The 21,578-nt window shown below is 42.9% G+C and overlaps 1 protein-coding gene across 1 annotated transcript in view; it reads left to right on the forward strand.

The window, feature by feature from the left end:
- The first annotated feature begins 3,457 nt into the window (after positions 1-3,457).
- LOC142210218 (ly6/PLAUR domain-containing protein 8-like) overlaps positions 3,458-21,578 on the forward strand; it is a 34,770-nt gene continuing 16,649 nt past the window's right edge. The window contains exons 1-3 of the mRNA XM_075279243.1: positions 3,458-3,509; positions 3,909-4,025; positions 5,457-5,603. Of these exons, the coding sequence (XP_075135344.1) occupies positions 3,458-3,509; positions 3,909-4,025; positions 5,457-5,603 (316 nt within the window). The remainder of the gene's footprint in view (positions 3,510-3,908; positions 4,026-5,456; positions 5,604-21,578) is intronic.

Below are 21,578 nucleotides of genomic sequence, written 5' to 3' on the forward strand. Positions count from 1 at the left end.
GAACATGAGTTCGATAGAACACTGTTCGCTCATCTCTACTAAACAGTATTAAAGTCCTCTTGAAATTCGGCATCTATCCAGGCTCTGCGGGGGGGCAAACATCCTCAGGGGCCCTATACTTTCTCTTCCATCAGGACTAGATCGGCAGCAGATAAATCTCTGCCATTTGCAGGGGCTGCCCATCCCTGTTTGTAAAAATTTCCCTGCACACATCAGCTAGCTGTGCCGCCCCTCCCCCTCAGCAATGGAGTGTGAGGGGAGAAGTCTCTTGTGATGTCACAGCTTTCTCCACTGCCAGGCAGAGCTGTACAAGAGTTTCCTCCATGGCCTGTGCACCCAGGTAAGTATATATTCTTGGGTAAAATATGTGTTTACATTATGTGTCTTATATACTGTGTGAGTCCTGTATGTGTGTAGATAGGTGTGTGTGTGTGTGTGTGTGTATGTTGTATATGACTGTATATGTGTAAGTATTTGCAACGATCTATCTATCTATCTCCTATCTATCTATCTATCTATCTATCTATCTATCTATCTATCTTATCTATCTATCTATCTATCTATCTTCTATCTATCTATCTATCTATCTCCTATCTATCTATCTATCTATCTATCTATCTATCTATCTCCTATCTATCTATCTCCTATCTATCTATCTATCTATCTATCTCCTATTTATCTATCTCCTATCTATCTATCTATCTATCTATCTATCTCCTATCTATCTATCTATCTATCTATCTATCTATCTCCTATCTATCTATCTATCTATCTATCTATCTCCTATCTATCTATCTTTCTATCTATCTATCATCTATCTATCTATCTATCTATCTATCTATCTCCTATCTATCTATCTATCTCCTATCTATCTATCTATCTATCTATCTCCTATCTATCTATCTATCTATCTCCTATCTATCTATCTATCTATCTATCTATCTATCTATCTATCTATCTCCTATCTATCTATCTATCTATCTATCTCCTATCTATCTATCTATCTATCTCCTATCTATCTATCTATCTATCTCCTATCTATCTATCTATCTATCTATCTCCTATCTATCTATCTATCTCCTATCTATCTATCTATCTCCTATCTATCTATCTATCTCCTATCTATCTATCTATCTATCTATCTATCTATCTATCTATCTCCTATCTATCTATCTCCTATCTATCTATCTATCTATCTATCTATCTATCTATCTATCTCCTATTTATCTATCTCCTATCTATCTATCTATCTATCTATCTATCTATCTCCTATCTATCTATCTATCTATCTATCTCCTATCTATCTATCTATCTATCTATCTCCTATCTATCTATCTATCTATCTATCTATCCTCATATCTATCTATCTATCTATCTATCTATCTATCTCCTATCTATCTATCTATCTATCTATCTATCTCCTATCTATCTATCTATCTATCCTCATATCTATCTATCTATCTATCTATCTATCTATCTCCTATCTATCTATCTATCTATCTATCTCCTATCTATCTATCTATCTATCTATCCTCATATCTATCTATCTATCTATCTATCTATCTATCTATCTATCTCCTATCTATCTATCTATCTATCTATCTATCTATCCTCATATCTATCTATCTATCTATCTCCTATCTATCTATCTATCTATCTATCTATCTCCTATCTATCTATCTATCTATCTATCTCCTATCTATCTATCTATCTATCTATCTATCTATCTATCTATCTCCTATCTATCTATCTATCTATCTATCTATCTATCTATCCTCATATCTATCTATCTATCTATCTATCTATCTATCTCCTATCTATCTATCTATCTATCTATCTATCTATCTATCTATCTCCTATCTATCTATCTATCTATCTATCTCCTATCTATCTATCTATCTATCCTCATATCTATCTATCTATCTATCTATCTCCTATCTATCTATCTATCTATCTATCCTCATATCTATCTATCTATCTATCTATCTATCTATCTATCTATCTATCTCCTATCTATCTATCTATCTATCTATCTATCTATCTATTTATCTATCTATCTATCTATCTATCTATCTATCTATCTATCTCCTATCTATCTATCTATCTATCTATCTATCTCCTATCTATCTATCTATCTATCTATCTATCTCCTATCTATTTATCTATCTATCTATCTATCTATCTATCTATCTCCTATCTATCTATCTCCTATCTATCTATCTATCTATCTATCTATCTATCTATCTATTTATCTATCTATCTATCTCCTATCTATCTATCTCCTATCTATCTATCTATCTATCTATCTCCTATCTATCTATCTATCTATCTATCTATCTATCTCACTCACGTATCAGACACAAGTTGGCTGACTCTGACCTGACTTTTCTGTTCCCACATGTGTAATGAGATCCGCCCTGAAGACATCAGATCCGCCCTATACAACACCGGAGACACAATATTATCACAAGCAGTAAAACTTGTTGGGAGACAAATCTGGATGAACTGGACGCAAACAATGAAGAGGTTGTTCCCACCCAAGTGTCCACTCTCGGCCCAGTAAGAGTAACCCCGACCGACATTACCCAGCAGCCATGTCTGTATAGTATAGGATACCTTCACCAGAGATGATATCTGCCCTATAGATGCTCCGGCACCTTCTACCATCTTGTATGGCTGTGCTCCCACTTGTAGGGCTTCTGGATCCTTACATGATGGTATGGGATCCCCAATACTACGGAGTCCCCAGTGCTCTATGTCAAACTTTCTGGACCTATCTGAATGTTAGAGGGTCCTGTCCCACAAATGGTATCAATGGATCTGCCCCCACCTTAGTGCGGGGAATAAATTGTATTATCTCCTCCATCCCATAGAAACACCATAGTAATCCAGGCATAGTCTATGCGATGAGTCCATCCCTATATCTACACCCTGACCACTAACCCTGACCCTCATTGGATGATGGAGGTGGTAGTCAGGCCATGCAATAAGATAGATGATGGGGATTGTATATGACCAGGTGGCAGACAATGGCTGAACCTGATGTCTGTTTCCCCTGAATGTTTCCCCTTCCACCAGACACCACTGCCCCTAGAAATGTCACCAATACAAACCCTAATCTGCAATACTGACCCTCACACACAGAGAGGAGATGTATAGGACAACTCACGGTCACTACTCCTCATATAGCACAGCCGGGCAATAATGGTAATGGCCGTCCTCACGTCATATTACACATCTGCATGGAATGTTCCGTGGGTTTCCACCGACTGTTTATGTTGTCTGTTTCAGATCAGTGTGTGCCGGCCAAGCCCTTGATAATTGCAATGCAAATAGCTCATAACATTAATAAACGTGTAATATACAGTATCGTCTGTCTCACTATATGGATATTGGCCTGCAGCACAGGAGATTATAAGTGCAAGTCCTGACTCATAACCAAGGAGAACGCAGGAACATGAAGACCTTACTGGGCATTGGGGTAATGTTAGCCATCTCCATCCCAGCAGGTGAGTCTTATTGTATAGGCTGTGCTGGGTGGGATCTGATGAAGTCCTGTCCATATGGACCTCATGGGGTCTCCTGGCTTGAATAGAGGATTGGTGGGTCCTTGTGTTAGATAGATGGCTGTGAGTCCTAATAGTCTTCAAGGGGTTCCACATTTACTTTGTAGCGGCTACTGATTTTCTGTAGTGTAATTCTAAGGATGTGCCCAAGGGTTGGACATTGGTTGATCATCGAGTCCCCATTATCGATCTCTAAAGCCACTCAAGACCAGGACCTTGGTCCATCTTACTTATGCCCATAGTCATTCACCCGTACAGTGACCATCTGAGGATCTCTGGGGACATTACTACTGTAGTCAGGCACAACATGGCTCACCGCACCAGTAATTTCTCCATTTTCAGGTGACTCTCTCTGGTGCACGGAGTGTCTATCCCAAACGTCTTCTACATGCTCAGGCAAGAACGTGACTTGTCCTTCTGGTTATGTGTGTGGATCCCTGTACGCAGAAAGCTACATTGGTGAGATGAGGAATGATGAGAATCCTCTTTTATTACCTTGTTACTTCTTAATTGTGTCCCATACACAGTGTTTATAGTGCAATATATATGTGTATGTTGTTGGGAGAACTGGACAGGTAAGTAAAAGCTTCTTTCATTATTTTATCGCAAGTTTTTATCCTAAATCTCTGAAGTCACTGAAAACCAGCAAAGTATCAAAGTTCTCAACCCAATCCTTCAGATAAGAAACTATTCCGAAAACCGGTCCAACAACTAGACCCAACAAGTCCGTCTGGCCGTACACTTTAGATTCCGCCATCATGCTTCTACCCAGTAGGTGATGGGACTTTATGGACAAGCCCACCATTGACATTAACAACCAATCCGTGAAGTGCGGTGAGTCTGCACAAGATGGCTGACGGCAGACCTGATCATAACAAGGTTTTATTGGCCCACAGCCAGCTGAAAATATCCAGCAGGGTCCAACTCCTTTAGGAAAAAACTGTGACGTTTTACGTTACCTGACAAGTGGATAGGATTCACAAGGCATTGCCGCGCAGTTTCTCGCCCGCTGGTGTTGCTGCGGCTGTAGGCCTTACCCTAAAGCTTATCTCAGCCTCTGCCATGCAGCTGCTTATTCCCCATATTCCCATCCCCCGTATTCCCATCCCCTGTATTCCCATCCCTCATATTCCCATCCCCCGTATTCCTATCCCCCGTATTCCCATCCCCCATATCCCGTATTCCCTTCCCCCATATTCCCATCCCCCATATTCCCATCCCCTGTATTCCCATATCCCGTAATCCCATATCCCGTATTCCCATCCCCCGTATTCCCATCCCCCATTTTCCTGTCCCCCATATTCCCACCCCCCATTCCCATATCCCATATTCCCATCCCCCGTATTCCCATCCCCCGTATTCCCATCCCCCGTATTCCCATCCCCTGTATTCCCACCCCCCCTATTCCCATATCCCATATTCCCATCCCCCCATATTCCCATCCCCCGTATTCCCATCCCCTGTATTCCCATATCCCATATTCCCATCCCCCATATTCCCATATCCCGTATTCCCATCCCCCATATTCCCATCCCCCGTATTCCCATATCCCGTATTCCCATCCCCCATATTCCCATCCCCCGTATTCCCATCCCCCGTATTCCTATCCCCTGTATTCCCATCCCCTATATTCCCATCCCCCGTATTCCCATATCCCGTATTCCCATATCCCGTATTTCCATCCCCTGTATTCCCATATCCCTTGCATTCCCCTCTCTCCCGTATTCCCACCCCCCGTATTCCCATCCCCCGTATTCCCATATCCCTTGCATTCCCCTCTCTCCCGTATTCCCATCCCCCGTATTCCCATCCCCCGTATTCCCATATACTGTAACGCCTTTTGATTTCTTACAACTATCAGAAAATAATATCCCTTGTGCCGATTTTCAGGTGAATCTTCGTATTTGGTGACGCGCAGGACCTGCTCTCCCCTACATGAGTGCGACCTCCTAGGAAGTGTGAACATTAACAAAGTAGAAATCCGAATCGCTACGTCATGTTGTAACACCAGCAGCTGTTCTCCTACAGTCCCCACATGTAAGTTGTCACATTATATTTCACGTAATGGAGACGTCTCCCTGATCTGTCACAATGTCACGTGAGGTCACATCAATCACTGCAATGTAGCAATGTACAAATGGTCCAACACAGTCTGGAGTGGACTTAGTATATTCATAGGTGACCCCTCACATGAGATATTGATGGTGACCAGGACAAGGCCGGGCTGCGCTGGGAAGGAAACAGACCCGTGCAATGGCTAAGTGTGGAATGTAAAATATTCTTGTACAGACATTTACACAAATTTTGGTTTCCACATTGTTTGCTGCCTCTTTGTTCTTCAATCCTTCAGTCAGATGTGGTGACCGAAGTGCAATTCTAAGTATTTTATACGTTTTTATTGACCCCTACAATGTTTCCTGCATTGACCCCTATTCTCCCAGATTTCTGCAGTTCGCCCCGCCATGTTGGATATCGGCTTCTGGGATAAAGTCTTGACTACTGACAACTAATACTACGTGCCAGGGCTTGGGTTTTGGGTTTTTGTTTGTCCTCACAATTTTTGAGAATTGACCAAAGATTCTCAATGGGATTGGGTTTCCAGGTCATGGACCCAAAATGTTTTATTCACTGAGCCACTTAGTTCTGACTTTTGCCTTGTGACATGGTGTCTGCCATGCTGGGAAAGGCATTGTCCATCACCAGATGTCTCCTGGATGGTTGGGAGGGATGTTTAGGTGTCAGTCTTCATACAGGAGATGGCGGCGCACATGGGATTGGTCACCTTTCCCTCTCCATAAGAGGAGGGAAAGGACTGCAGAAGACGAGGGACATCTTGAATAATGATCTTATTTGGGACATCTAGAATAATGATTGTCTGGGTCAACAGAAAATAATTGGAAATATTGAGTTTTTGTAGAAACTTGGTGTCAAAAAAGTGTAAAAATTTCTGAAATACTTAAAATTGTTCTTCATTAACCATAGAAGCATCTCAAAAAACCACTGAAGAAGCAAATTTTCTAAAAAAAAAGTTTGTGTTGGTCTTAACATTTTTTTGGCCTGACTGTACACGTGTACGGGTGTCTATCACATATGTACAATTGTCTTCATATGACCCCGTCATCTGCGCCCGGACTGACTACATGTAGGATCTGAATTTCCCTACAATAGTATTTCCCAGAAACCCTGAATTCAATGGTGAGATCTGTAAATCCTGCACGGCCGCCTACACCAGCTCCTGTGATTCCTTAGAAACCGTCCGGTGCACGGGAAATGCCACGCGGTGCGTTCTCATGGCCTCCAAATTCACAGGTAATTCTGTTATTTCATAGTTGAGGAACCTTTTACCAGAGCAATGTCTTCTTACGCTAGGTTCATATTAGCATTGGGGTTTCCACTCTTCAGGACCAAAAAAACGGGGTCTTCCGGGGTTCCGATGATTATATACCAAAATCGGCAAAGAGAAAAGTCCTATTTTAAGTAGAATGGGGAAAGGAGTCTCAGAACATTCGTGTGAACCTAGCATTAAAGGCATGGCCATCTTATTGTTCGATGGGACCAAAACTCTTAACTGATACAAAGTAACAAATCTCATATCCTGTATTTTTATAGGGCTACATTGTTACGTTATTTCAACCTGATAATATACAGATATGATAGACGTGTCCAGATTTACAAGTCACAAGAGTATCAGCTTTTCTTGTGGTATTTTGTCACAGGATGATAGGCTACATGTATTTATATATGGCTGTGCGTAGGTTTTCAGATTATTTTGCAATAATGTATTAAATTGGTTTCATGATAAATTGGAATTCTTAAACACAGAAATTCAGAGCCAAGTTAAAGGGGAAGTCTTATATTAGTTTGATGGTGAATCCAGTTCCGACCCCATCACGTGATAGGAATAGTAACTGGCCCTGGGTCGTTCCACCTCCTCCTTCCTCTCCAGTGTTCACATAGAAGGTAGCTGTGGTTTAGGGGTACCCATAGAACAGGTAAATATCTGTGAATACAGGAAAGGGGGGACCTGGTACTGAGTACTGGTTCCAATCATATGATCCCTGATCGGAACCAGTCTGGAACTTCCAGCGACAGCATGAAATAAATGGAAGGAAGTAAAATAAGACTTCCTTGGAACCTCTTTTAGGGTGGACACATCTGGTAGTCTGAGCTGCCATCACGGGGACAAAGCTGCAATACAATGTAGCCATACTGACCGCATGAGTGTATACATAGTAGCGGTAGTTTGTCACCATATGTTGCTGCAGATCCCTGTGGTTACACCATCACTACTATCAGTGGTCACCGGGAACACTCTGGAGCAATGATACAGTTCGGCTATTTCTATACTAACCTGATCCCCAAACCTGCCAAAGCTTTCCCTGTCAGTCTCTTACTGAGTGTGGCTTTGAACTCCAATTGATTTTCCTGTCATCACTCTACAGGTTACGTCTCTGGTCATTATATATCAATCTCTGCAGCCACTCGAGGGTGTGCGTCACAAAGTATCTGTGACCTTGGCACATGGACCCACAAACTGTATGGAATTGACCCCGGCAGCTGGTTGTATCACCTTTCAGGGAGAGATCTCGGCCACTGGTCAAGGTCCCTTCTCGACACAACAACCGAAGTTCAGTTTGTCTGCTACAGTGGTGGCCTAAGTGTCCCGAAGATGACCATGACCCTGGGTGCGGTGTGTCTTCTACTGGTGCGATGGCTGCTCTAGAAGCTACAGAGGTTCCTGTGATGCATGCGGCCATTGGCGGGTTCTATTAATTTGTAATAAAATTTGTATCAAATATCCAAATACAAAGTGTGTTTCTTGTTGCCGTTGCAAACATATACCTGTCTCTTCATAGACTTCACTGAGTGATCCGCTTGACCTCTAAGCCTGTTTGGTTGGTGCCCCGGTGCCCATTCTAAGGATCTACATCATGGCGGCATTGCCAAGCCTGGCTCAGTATTCTACGTCTACAATTTAGGATGAAGTTCTCATTTTTATCACATGATTTAATCCTATTAATATTATAAATGTGAAAGTTTGTGGGTTTGTGAGTTTGGATGTTCGGATGTTTGTTCCTCAATCACGCAAAACCCGCTCGACCGATTTGGCTGAAATTTTCCACAAACATAGTTAATACACCCGATTGCGCAATAGGCTACTTTTCGTCACAATAGCGCACATACGTTTGTGCCAGGACCCCCACAAAACCCGAACTCACACCATCATCTCTGCAATCTCACACACTTTGGACCATAGCAAGCCCCAAAATTCATATTACCCTCTACAGCCTCGCCCCTAACCACACACAATCACATATACATATACTTTACCACTTTGCCCCTCACCTTACCGATACTCCAGGAGGCTCTCTTTAACGCTCCGGAGCAGCCATGTTTGCCGACCCCCACTGCTCTGACAATCCGCGACACCGCCCACCCATGTCAATACCCCTAGGAGGTCTGATAAATGCAAAAAAAAAGTTTTAAAAAAGTAAAATATATATATATATATATATATATATATATATATATATAAAGTATTAATAATTCAAATCACCCCCCTTTCCCTAGAACACATATAAAAGTAGTTAAAAACTGTGAAACACATACATGTTAGGTATCCCCGCATCCAAAATCGCCCGCTCTACAAAGCTATACAAATATTTCTCCTGTTCGATAAACACAGTAGCGGGAAAAATGGTCAAAAGTGCCAAACCGCCGTTTTTTCGTTTTGATTCTGATAAAAATTTGAATAAAAAGTGATCAAAGCAATAACATTTCCCAAAAATGGTAGAACTACAAAGTACACCCGGCCCCGCAAAAAAAGACGCCCTATACATCCCCGTACACGCACGTATAAAAAAGTTATGGCTGTCGGAATATGGCGACTTTTCAAAAAAAAAATTTTTAACACAGTTTTGGATTTTTCTTACGGGGTCAAAATGTTAATAAAACCATATAAATTTGGTCTCCCCGGAATCATAACAAAACACAGAATACAGGGGACAGGTCATTTTGGTTGCACAGTGAACGCCGTAAAATTAAAGCCCATAAGAAAGTCGCAGAAATGCATTTTTTCTTCAAATCCACCCCATTCGGAATTTTTTCCCTGCTTCCCAGTACATTATATAGAATAAATAATGGTGCCATCATGAAGAAAAATTTGTCCCGGAAAAAATAAGACCTCATATGGCTCTGGGAGCGGAGAAATAAAAAAGTTATGGGGTTTAGAGGGAGGGGAGTCAAAAACGAAAATCAAAACATGCCATCGGCGGGAAAGGGTTAACTTCAAATCCCTCTGTCCCAAAGTCACTATGTAAAGTTTATACCAACACCGTATATATAGCAGCTCTAATACAAAGTAACTTCAACACAAAAGTCTCACGTATTCTCTGAATTACAGAAACAACAAGATACAAAGTTACATTTCATATCCCAGACCTTATACACAGTACGAAAACCTTACCCGCGCCTGTATATATCCACTGCTACAATCACCGCAGACCAAGTCGCGGGTAACAGCTATACTCAATATAACCTGGAGAATTTGCTATCCACTCCACTTTTTCAAGTACGCAAACATTTAACAAATCTGTATCCACCCAATTCTCGAATCACCGCTGACGAAGTCGCGGGTAACAGCTAGTAAATAATAATATAAAGTACTGATACAATAACTAATGGCCCTGCACGTTCAGTGTTCAGTGAGATTTCCATATTTCATGCACATGACTAGAGATGAGCGAACAGTGTTCTATCGAACTCATGTTCGATCGGATATTAGGCTGTTCGGCATGTTCGAATCGAATCGAACACCGCGTGGTAAAGTGCGCCATTACACGATTCCCCTCCCACCTTCCCTGGCGCCTTTTTTGCTCCAATAACAGCGCAGGGTAGGTGGGACAGGAACTACGACACCGGTGACGTTGAAAAAAGTAGGCAAAACCCATTGGCTGCCGAAAACATGTGACCTCTAATTTAAAAGAACAGCGCCGCCCAGGTTCGCGTCATTCTGAGCTTGCAATTCACCGGGGACGGAGGTTTCCGTCCAGCTAGCTAGGGCTTAGATTCTGGGTAGGCAGGGACAGGCTAGGATAGGAAGGAGAAGACAACCAACAGCTCTTATAAGAGCTAAATTCCAGGGAGAAGCTTGTCAGTGTAACGTGGCACTGACGGGCTCAATCGCCGCAACCCAGCTTTCCCAGGATCCTGAATGGAATACACTGTCAGTGTATTCCCGTATACCCGATATATACCCCCGATACCCGTTCCAACGGTGTGCCCCCCCACCTTCACCCCAGAAATACACTGCAAGTCCCCTAGCAATAGAATTGGGGCTATATACACCCACTATTTTTGCTACTGGTATACAGTGCCATTGTCTGACTGGGAATTCAAAGAATATATTGGGGTTACAAATACCCTCATTTCTTGCTACTGGTATATAGTGCCATTGTCTGACTGGGAATTCAAAGAATATATTGGGGTTACGTGCACCCACAATTTTTACTACTGGTATATAGTGCCAATTTCTAACTGGGAATTCAAAATGCGCAAGGCTCCCGGAAAGGGACGTGGACGAGGCCGTGGGCGAGGTCGGGGGAATGGTTCTGGGGAGCAAGGTAGCAGTGAAGCCACAGGGCGTCCCGTGCCTACTCCTGTGGGGCAGCAAGCATTGCGCCACTCCACAGTGCCAGGGTTGCTTGCCACATTAACTAAACTGCAGGGTACAAACCTTAGTAGGCCTGAGAACCAGGAACAGGTCTTGCAATGGCTTACAGCACATTGTCCAGCAGCCAGTCAGACTCTGCCTCCTCTCCTCCTATTACCCAACAGTCTTGTCTTCCTTCCTCCCAAAATTCCCAAGCTTCACAGAACAATAACCCAAACTGTCCCTGCTCCCCAGAGCTGTTCTCCGCTCCTTTCATTGTCCCTCAACCTGCCTCTCCACGTCACGATTCCACGAACCTAACAGAGGAGCATCTGTGTCCAGATGCTCAAACACTAGAGTCTCCTCCATCTCCGTTTGATTTGGTGGTGGATGACCAGCAACCCACCCTCATCGACGATGATGTGACGCAGTTGCCGTCAGGGCATCCAGTTGACCGGCACATTGTGCGGGAGGAGGAGATGAGACAGGAGTTGGAAGAGGAAGTGGTGGATGATGAGGACACTGACCCGACCTGGACAGGGGGGATGTCAAGCGGGGAAAGTAGTGTGGATGTTGAGGCAGGTGCAGCACCAAAAAGGGTAGCTAGAGGCAGAGGCAGAGGTCAGCAGCTTAGGCGAAGCCAGGCCACACCCGGAATCTCCCAAGATGTTCCAGTTCGTACCCAGCCCCGAAAAACTCCCACCTCAAGGGCATGTTTCTCGAAGGTGTGGAGTTTTTTCAAGGAATGCGCCGAGGACAGATATAGTGTTGTCTGCACAATTTGCCTCTCGAAATTGATTAGGGGCTCTGAGAAGAGCAACCTGTCCACCACTTCAATGCGCCGTCATTTGGAATCCAAGCACTGGAATCAGTGGCAGGCAGCAACGGCAGGACAAAGGCCGCCTGTCGTTCACGCCACTGCCACTGCCTCTGCCACTGCCACTGCTGACTGTGCTGGCGATGCACTCCAGAGGACGAGCCAGGACACCACTTCATCTGCCTCCGCCACTTTGTTGACTTCTCCCTCATCCTCCCCTGTTCCTGTCTTATCTCCTTCTCCTGCACCATCAAAGGCACCATCAGGCGCTTCTTTACAACAACCCACCATCTCTCAGACATTGGAGCGGCGGCAGAAATACACTGCTAACCACCCACACGCGCAAGCCTTGAACGCCAACATCGCTAAACTGCTGGCCCAGGAGATGTTGGCGTTCCGGCTTGTTGAAACTCCTGCCTTCCTGGACCTGATGGCAACTGCGGCACCTCGCTATGCCGTCCCTAGCCGTCACTACTTCTCCCGGTGTGCCGTCCCCGCCTTGCACCAGCACGTGTCACTCAACATCAGGCGGGCCCTTAGTTCCGCGCTTTGCACAAAGGTCCACTTGACCACCGACGCGTGGACAAGTGCATGCGGACAGGGACGCTACATTTCACTGACGGCACACTGGGTGAATGTAGTTGAGGCTGGGACTGCTTCCCAAACTGGCCCGGTGTACCTCGTCTCCCCGCCTAACATTCCTGGCAGGGACATGAGAAGAAAACCCCCCTCCTCCTCCTCCTCTACCACCTCCTCCTCCGCCACCGCCTCCTCCTCCGTCACCGCCTCCTCCTCCGCTGTTAGATTGACCCCCAGCTACGAGTTGGAAACGTTGCAGCACTGGCATTGGTAGACGTCAGCAGGCCGTGCTGAAGCTGATCAGCTTGGGGGACAGACAGCACACTGCCTCCGAGGTGAGGGATGCCCTCCTCGATGAGACGGCAATATGGTTTGAGCCGCTGCACCTGGGCCCAGGCATGGTCGTTTGTGATAACGGCCGGAACCTGGTAGCAGCTCTGGAGCTTGCCGGACTCCAACATGTTCCATGCCTGGCCCACGTCTTCAACCTAGTGGTGCAACGTTTCCTAAAGAGCTACCCCAATGTTCCAGAGCTACTGGTGAAAGTGCGGCGCATGTGCGCCCACTTTCGCAAGTCGACAGTAGCCGCTGCTAGCTTAAAATCTCTCCAGCAACGCCTGCATGTGCCACAACACCGGCTTTTGTGCGACGTCCCCACACGCTGGAACTCAACGTTTCAGATGTTGAATAGAGTGGTTGAGCAGCAGAGACCTTTGATGGAATACCAGCTACAAAACCCTAGGGTGCCACAAAGTCAGCTGCCTCAGTTTCACATCCATGAGTGGCCATGGATGAGAGACCTTTGTGACATCCTACGGGTGTTTGAGGAGTCCACAAGGAGGGTGAGCTCTGAGGATGCGATGGTGAGCCTTACAATCCCGCTCTTGTGTGTTCTGAGAGAATCCCTGATTGACATCAGGGATAACTCAGATCACACAGAGGAGTTAGGGATAGCATCCGATCCGTCACAGCTGGAGAGTAGGTCCACACATCTGTCCGCTTCACTGCGTTTAATGGAGGAGGAGGAGGAGGAGGAGGAGGAAGAAGAGTTGTCCGATGATGTGATGGTGATACAGGAGGCTTCCGGGCAACTTCGAATCGTCCCATTGTTGCAGCGCGGATGGGTAGACATGGAGGATGAGGAGGAAATGGAGATTGAACTTTCCGGTGGGGCCAGAGGAGTCATGCCAACTAACACTGTGGCAGACATGGCTGAGTTCATGTTGGGGTGCTTTACAACCGACAAGCGTATTGTCAAAATCATGGAGGACAACCAGTACTGGATCTTTGCTATCCTTGACCCCTGGTATAAAAACAACATCTTGTCTTTTATTCCGGTAGAGGGGAGGGCCAATCGCATCAATGCTTGCCACAGGCAATTGGTGCAGAATATGATGGAGATGTTTCCAGCATGTGACGTTGGCGGCAGGGAGGGCAGTTCCTCCAGTAGGCGACCAAGTGCTCACCGGTCCACACAAACAAGGGGCACACTGTCTAAGGTCTGGGACACCTTGATGGCACCCCCTCGCCAAAGTGCCGCCACGGAGGGTCCTAGTGTCACCAGGCGTGAGAAGTATAGGCGCATGTTGCGGGAATACCTTTCCGACCACAGCCCTGTCCTCTCCGACCCCTCTGCGCCCTACACGTATTGGGTGTCGAAGTTGGACCTGTGGCTTGAACTTGCCCTATATGCCTTGGAGGTGCTGTCCTGTCCTGCCGCCAGCGTCCTATCTGAGAGGGTGTTCAGTGCAGCCGGTGGCATCATCACTGACAAGCGCACCCGTCTGTCAGCTGAGAGTGCCGACCGGCTCACTTTGATAAAAATGAACCACCACTGGATAGAGCCTTCATTTTTGTGCCCACCTGTGTAAAGCACCCCAACATGAAACTCCATGTCTGTACTCAACCTCTCCAATTCCTCCGCATCCTCATACTCATCCACCATAAGCGTTGCACAATTCTGCTAATACTAGGCTCCCTCCACCCTGTTTTCCACCAACTCTGCTGGTTAGAGGCTCCCTCCACCCTGCTTTCCCACAACTCTGCTGGTTAGAGGCTCCCTCCACCATGATTTCCCACAACTCTGCTGGTTAGAGGCTCCCTCCACCATGAATTGGTCCAAACTGGGCTGTTTAGAGGCTCCCTCCACCATGAATTGGTCCAAACTGGGGTTTTTAGAGGCTCCCTCCACCATGAATTTGCCCAAACTGGGCTGTTTAGAGGCTCCCTCCACCATGAATTTGCCCAAACTGGGCTGTTTAGAGGCTCCCTCCACCATGAATTGGTCCAAACTGGGGGTTTTAGAGGCTCCCTCCACCATGAATTGGTCCAAACTGGGCTGTTGAGAGGCTCCCTCCACCATGAATTTGCCCAAACTGGGCTGTTTAGAGGCTCCCTCCACCATGAATTTGCCCAAACTGGGCTGTTTAGAGGCTCCCTCCACCATGAATTTGTCCAAACTGGGGTTTTTAGAGGCTCCCTCCACCATGAATTGGTCCAAACTGGGCTGTTTATAGGCTCCCTCCACCATGAATTGGTCCAAACTGGGGTTTTTAGAGGCTCCCTCCACCATGAATTGGTCCAAACTGGGCTGGTTAGAGGCTCCCTCCACCATGAATTTGCCCAAACTGGGCTGTTTAGAGGCTCCCTCCACCATGAATTTGCCCAAACTGGGCTGTTTAGAGGCTCCCTCCACCATGAATTGGTCCAAACTGGGGTTTTTAGAGGCTCCCTCCACCATGAATTGGTCCAAACTGGGCTGTGTAGAGGCTCCCTCCACCATGAATTGGTCCAAACCGGGGTTTTTAGAGGCTCCCTCCACCATGAATTGGTCCAAACTGGGGGTTTTAGAGGCTCCCTCCACCATGAATTTGCCCAAACTGGGCTGTGTAGAGGCTCCCTCCACCATGAATTTGCCCAAACTGGGCTGTTTAGAGGCTCCCTCCACCATGAATTTGCCCAAACTGGGCGGTTTAGAGGCTCCCTCCACCATGAATTGGTCCAAACTGGGGTTTTTAGAGGCTCCCTCCACCATGAATTGGTCCAAACTGGGGTTTTTAGAGGCTCCCTCCACCATAAATTGGTCCAAACTGGGGTTTTTAGAGGCTCCCTCCACCATGAATTTGCCCAAACTGGGCTGTTTAGAGGCTCCCTCCATCATGAATTGGTCCAAACTGGGGTTTTTAGAGGCTCCCTCCACCATGAATTGGTCCAAACTGGGCTGTTTAGAGGCTCCCTCCACCATGAATTTGCCCAAACTGGGCTGTTTAGAGGCTCCCTCCACCATGAATTGGTCCAAACTGGGGTTTTTAGAGGCTCCCTCCACCATGAATTGGTCCAAACTGGGCTGGTTAGAGGCTCCCTCCACCATGAATTTGCCCAAACTGGGCTGTTTAGAGGCTCCCTCCACCATGAATTGGTCCAAACTGGGGGTTTTAGAGGCTCCCTCCACCATGAATTGGTCCAAACTGGGCTGTTTAGAGGCTCCCTCCACCATGAATTGGTCCAAACTGGGGGTTTTAGAGGCTCCCTCCACCATGAATTGGTCCAAACTGGGGGTTTTAGAGGCTCCTCCACCATGAATTTGCCCAAACTGGGCTGTTTAGAGGCTCCCTCCACCATGAATTGGTCCAAACTGGGGTTTTTAGAGGCTCCCTCCACCATGAATTTGCCCAAACTGGGCGGTTTAGAGGCTCCCTCCACCATGAATTGGTCCAAACTGGGGTTTTTAGAGGCTCCCTCCACCATGAATTGGTCCAAACTGGGGGTTTTTAGAGGCTCCCTCCACCATGAATTGGTCCAAACTGGGGTTTTTAGAGGCTCCCTCCACCATGAATTGGTCCAAACTGGGGTTTTTAGAGGCTCAATCCACCCTGATTTTCAAAACAAATGTTGGTGCCAACCTCAAATTACTACAAGGGCCAAATTCACTGTTGGTGACAAGCTCTCCTCACTGCAAGTGCCAAATACACATGTTTCAAGGTGTTTTCCTACTGTCAGAGAGGTGGTATTGAGTGTGTAAAGTGTGTAGTTGTTAGGCTGTGATGTTGGGGTAATAGAGGGTCTTTGGTGTGTTAGATGCCCCCAGACATGCGCCCCTTGCTGTCCCAGTGTCATTCCAGGGTGTTGGTATCATTTCCTGGGGTGTCATAGTGGACTTGGTGACCCTCCAGACACGGATTTGGGTTTCCCCCTTAACGAGTATCTGTTCCCCATAGACTATAATGGGGTTCGAAACCCGTTCGAACACACGAACATTGAGCGACTGTTCGAATCGAATTTCGAACCTCGAACATTTTAGTGTTCGCTCATCTCTACACATGACACTATTTTATGGATATGGGGATTATAATCTTAAGAGAAGGGGAAGGGAAAAGTCTGCGAGTGACCTGAAGAAAGGCGAGAGGTGCAGAAGCGTATACTGTATACCGTGTCCTCACCCATCATATCAATCATTACTTTATGGGGCTTTAAAGACGTAGTGGTCACAGCTGGTTATATTAAATCCATGGTGCTGGACTTTATTATATTAATCCTAAGGTGCTCTGTACATTATTATATTAGTCCCATGGTGCTGTACATTATTATATTAGTCCCATGGTGCTGTACATTATTATATTAGTCCCATGGTGCTGTACATTATTATATTAGTCCCATGGTGCTGTACATTATTATATTAATCCCATGGTGATCTGTACATTATTATATTAATCCCATGGTGCTCTGTACATTATTATATTAATCCCATGGTGCTCTGTACATTATTATATTAATCCCATGGTGCTCTGTACATTATTATATTAGTCCCATGGCGCTCTGTACATTATTATATTAATCCCATGGTGCTGTACATTATTATATTAAATCCATGTTGCTGAACATTATTATATTAATCCCATGGTGCTCTGTACATTATTATATTAGTCCCATGGCGCTCTGTACATTATTATATTAATCCCATGGTGCTGTACATTATTATATTAAATCCATGTTGCTGAACATTATTATATTAATTCCATGGTGCTCTGTACATTATTATATTAGTCCCATGGTGCTGTACATTATTATATTAATCCCATGGTGCTCTGTACATTATTATATTAATCCCATGCTTCTGTACATTATTATATTAATCCCATGGTGCTCTGTACATTATTATATTAATTCCATGGTGCTCTGTACACTATTATATTAGTCCCATGGTGCTGTACATTATTATATTAGTCCCATGGTGCTGTACATTATTATATTAATCCCATGGTGCTCTGTACATTATTATATTAATCCCATGGTGATCTGTACATTATTATATTAATCCCATGGTGCTGTACATTATTATATTATTCCCATGGTGCTCTGTACATTATTATATTAATCCCATGGTGTTCTGTACATTATTATATTAATCCCATGGTGCTGTACATTATTATATTATTCCCATGGTGCTCTGTACATTATTATATTAATTCCATGGTGCTCTGTACACTATTATATTAGTCCCATGGTGCTGTACATTATTATATTAGTCCAATGGTGCTGTACATTATTATATTAATCCCATGGTGCTCTGTACATTATTATATTAATCCCATGGTGATCTGTACATTATTATATTAATCCCATGGTGCTGTACATTATTATATTAATCCCATGGTGCTCTGTACATTATTTTAATCCCATGGTGCTCTGTACATTATTATATTAATCCCATGGTGCTCTGTACATTATTATATTAATCCCATGGTGCTCTGTACATTATTATATTAGTCCCATGGCGCTCTGTACATTATTATATTAATCCCATGGTGCTGTACATTATTATATTAAATCCATGTTGCTGAACATTATTATATTAATCCCATGTTGCTCTGTGCATTATTATATTAATTCCATGGTGCTCTGTACATTATTATATTAGTCCCATGGTGCTGTACATTATTATACTAATCCCATGGTGCTCTGTACATTATTATATTAATCCCATGGTGTTCTGTACATTATTATATTAATCCCATGGTGCTCTGTACATTATTATATTATTCCCATGGTGCTGTACATTATTATATTAATCCCATGTTGCTCTGTGCATTATTATATTAATGCCATGGTGCTCTGTGCATTATTATATTAATTCCATGGTGCTGTACATTATTATATTAATCTCATGGTGCTCTGTACATTATTATATTAATTCCATGGTGCTGTACATTATTATATTAATCCCATGGTGCTCTGTACATTATTATATTAATCTCATGGTGCTCTGTACATTATTATATTAATCCCATGGTGCTCTGTACATTATTATATTAGTCCCATGGTGCTCTGTACTTTATTATATTAATCCCATGGTGCTGTACATTATTATATTAATCCCATGGTGCTGTACATTATTATATCAATCCCATGTTGCTCTGTGCATTATTATACTAATCCCATGGTGCTCTGTACATTATTATATTAATCCCATGGTGCTGTACATTATTATATTAATCCCATGTTGCTCTGTGCATTATTATATTAATCCCATGTTGCTCTGTGCATTATTATACTAATCCCATGGTGCTCTGTACATTATTATATTAATCTCATGGTGCTCTGTACATTATTATATTAATCCCATGGTGCTCTGTACATTATTATATTAGTCCCATGGTGCTCTGTACATTATTATATTAATCCCATGGTGCTGTACATTATTATATTAATCCCATGGTGCTGTACATTATTATATTAATCCCATGTTGCTCTGTGCATTATTATACTAATCCCATGGTGCTCTGTACATTATTATATTAATCCCATGGTGCTCTGTACATTATTATATTAATCCCATGGTGCTCTGTACATTATTATATTAATCCCATGGTGCTCTGTACATTATTATATTAATTCCATGGTGCTCTATACATTATTATATTAATCCCATGGTGCTGTACATTATTATATTAATCCCATGGTGCTCTGTACATTATTATATTAATCCCATGCTGCTCTGTTCATTATTATATTAATCCTATGGTGCTGTACATTATTATATTAATCCCATGGTGCTCTGTACATTATTATATTAATCCCATGGTGCTCTGTACATTATTATATTAATCCCATGGTGCTGTACTTTATTATATTAATTCCATGGTGCTGTACATTATTGTATTAATTCCATGGTGCTCTGTACATTATTATATTAATCCCATGGTGCTCTGTACATTATTATATTAATTCCATGGTGCTCTGTACATTATTATATAAATCCCATGGTGCTTTGTACATTATTATATTTATCCCATGCTGCTCTGTACATTATTATATTAATCCCATGGTGCTGTACATTATTATATTAATCCCATGGTGCTGTACATTATTATATTAATCCCATGGTGCTGTACATTATTATATTAATCCCATGGTGCTCTGTACATTATTATATTAATTCCATGGTGCTCTGTACATTATTATATTAATCCCATGGTGCTGTACATTATTATATTAATCCCATGGTGCTGTACATTATTATATTAATCCCATGGTGCTCTGTACATTATTATATTAATCCCATGGTGCGGTACATTATTATATTAATCCCATGGTGCTGTACATTATTATATGAATCCCATGGTGCTCTGTACATTATTATATTAATCCCATGGTGCTGTACATTATTATATTAATCCCATGGTGCTGTATATTATTATATTAATCCCATGGTGCTCTGTACATTATTATATTAATCCCATGGTGCTGTACATTATTATATGAATCCCATGGTGCTCTGTACATTATTATATTAATCCCATGGTGCTGTATATTATTATATTAATCCCATGGTGCTGTATATTATTATATTAATCCCATGGTGTTCTGTACATTATTATATTAATCCCATGGTGCTGTACATTATTATATTAATCCCATGGTGCTGTACATTATTATATTAATCCCATGGTGCTGTACATTATTATATTAATCCCATGGTGCTCTGTACATTATTATATTAATCCCATGCTGCTCTGTACATTATTATATTAATCCCATGGTGCTCTGTACATTATTATATTACTCCCATGGTGCTGTGTATATTATTATATTAATCCCATGGTGCTCTGTACATTATTATATTAATCCCATGGTGCTCTGTACATTATTATATTAATCCCATGGTGCTGTACTTTATTATATTAATCCCATGGTACTCTGTACATTATTATATTAATCCCATGGTGCTCTGTACATTATTATATTAATTCCATGGTGCTCTGTACATTATTATATAAATCCCATGGTGCTTTGTACATTATTATATTTATCCCATGCTGCTCTGTACATTATTATATTAATCCCATGGTGCTGTACATTATTATATTAATCCCATGGTGCTGTACATTATTATATTAATCCCATGGTGCTGTACATTATTATATTAATCCCATGGTGCTCTGTACATTATTATATTAATTCCATGGTGCTCTGTACATTATTATATTAATCCCATGGTGCTGTACATTATTATATTAATCCCATGGTGCTCTGTACATTATTATATTAATCCCATGGTGCTGTACATTATTATATTAATCCCATGGTGCTGTACATTATTATATGAATCCCATGGTGCTCTGTACATTATTATTTTAATCCCATGGTGCTGTACATTATTATATTAATCCCATGGTGCTGTATATTATTATATTAATCCCATGGTGCTCTGTACATTATTATATTAATCCCATGGTGCTGTACATTATTATATGAATCCCATGGTGCTCTGTACATTATTATATTAATCCCATGGTGCTGTATATTATTATATTAATCCCATGGTGCTGTATATTATTATATTAATCCCATGGTGTTCTGTACATTATTATATTAATCCCATGGTGCTGTACATTATTATATTAATCCCATGGTGCTGTACATTATTATATTTATCCCATGGTGCTGTACATTATTATATTAATCC

This window comes from Leptodactylus fuscus, chromosome 6, assembly GCF_031893055.1.
Source record: "Leptodactylus fuscus isolate aLepFus1 chromosome 6, aLepFus1.hap2, whole genome shotgun sequence".
NCBI lineage: Eukaryota > Metazoa > Chordata > Amphibia > Anura > Leptodactylidae > Leptodactylus > Leptodactylus fuscus.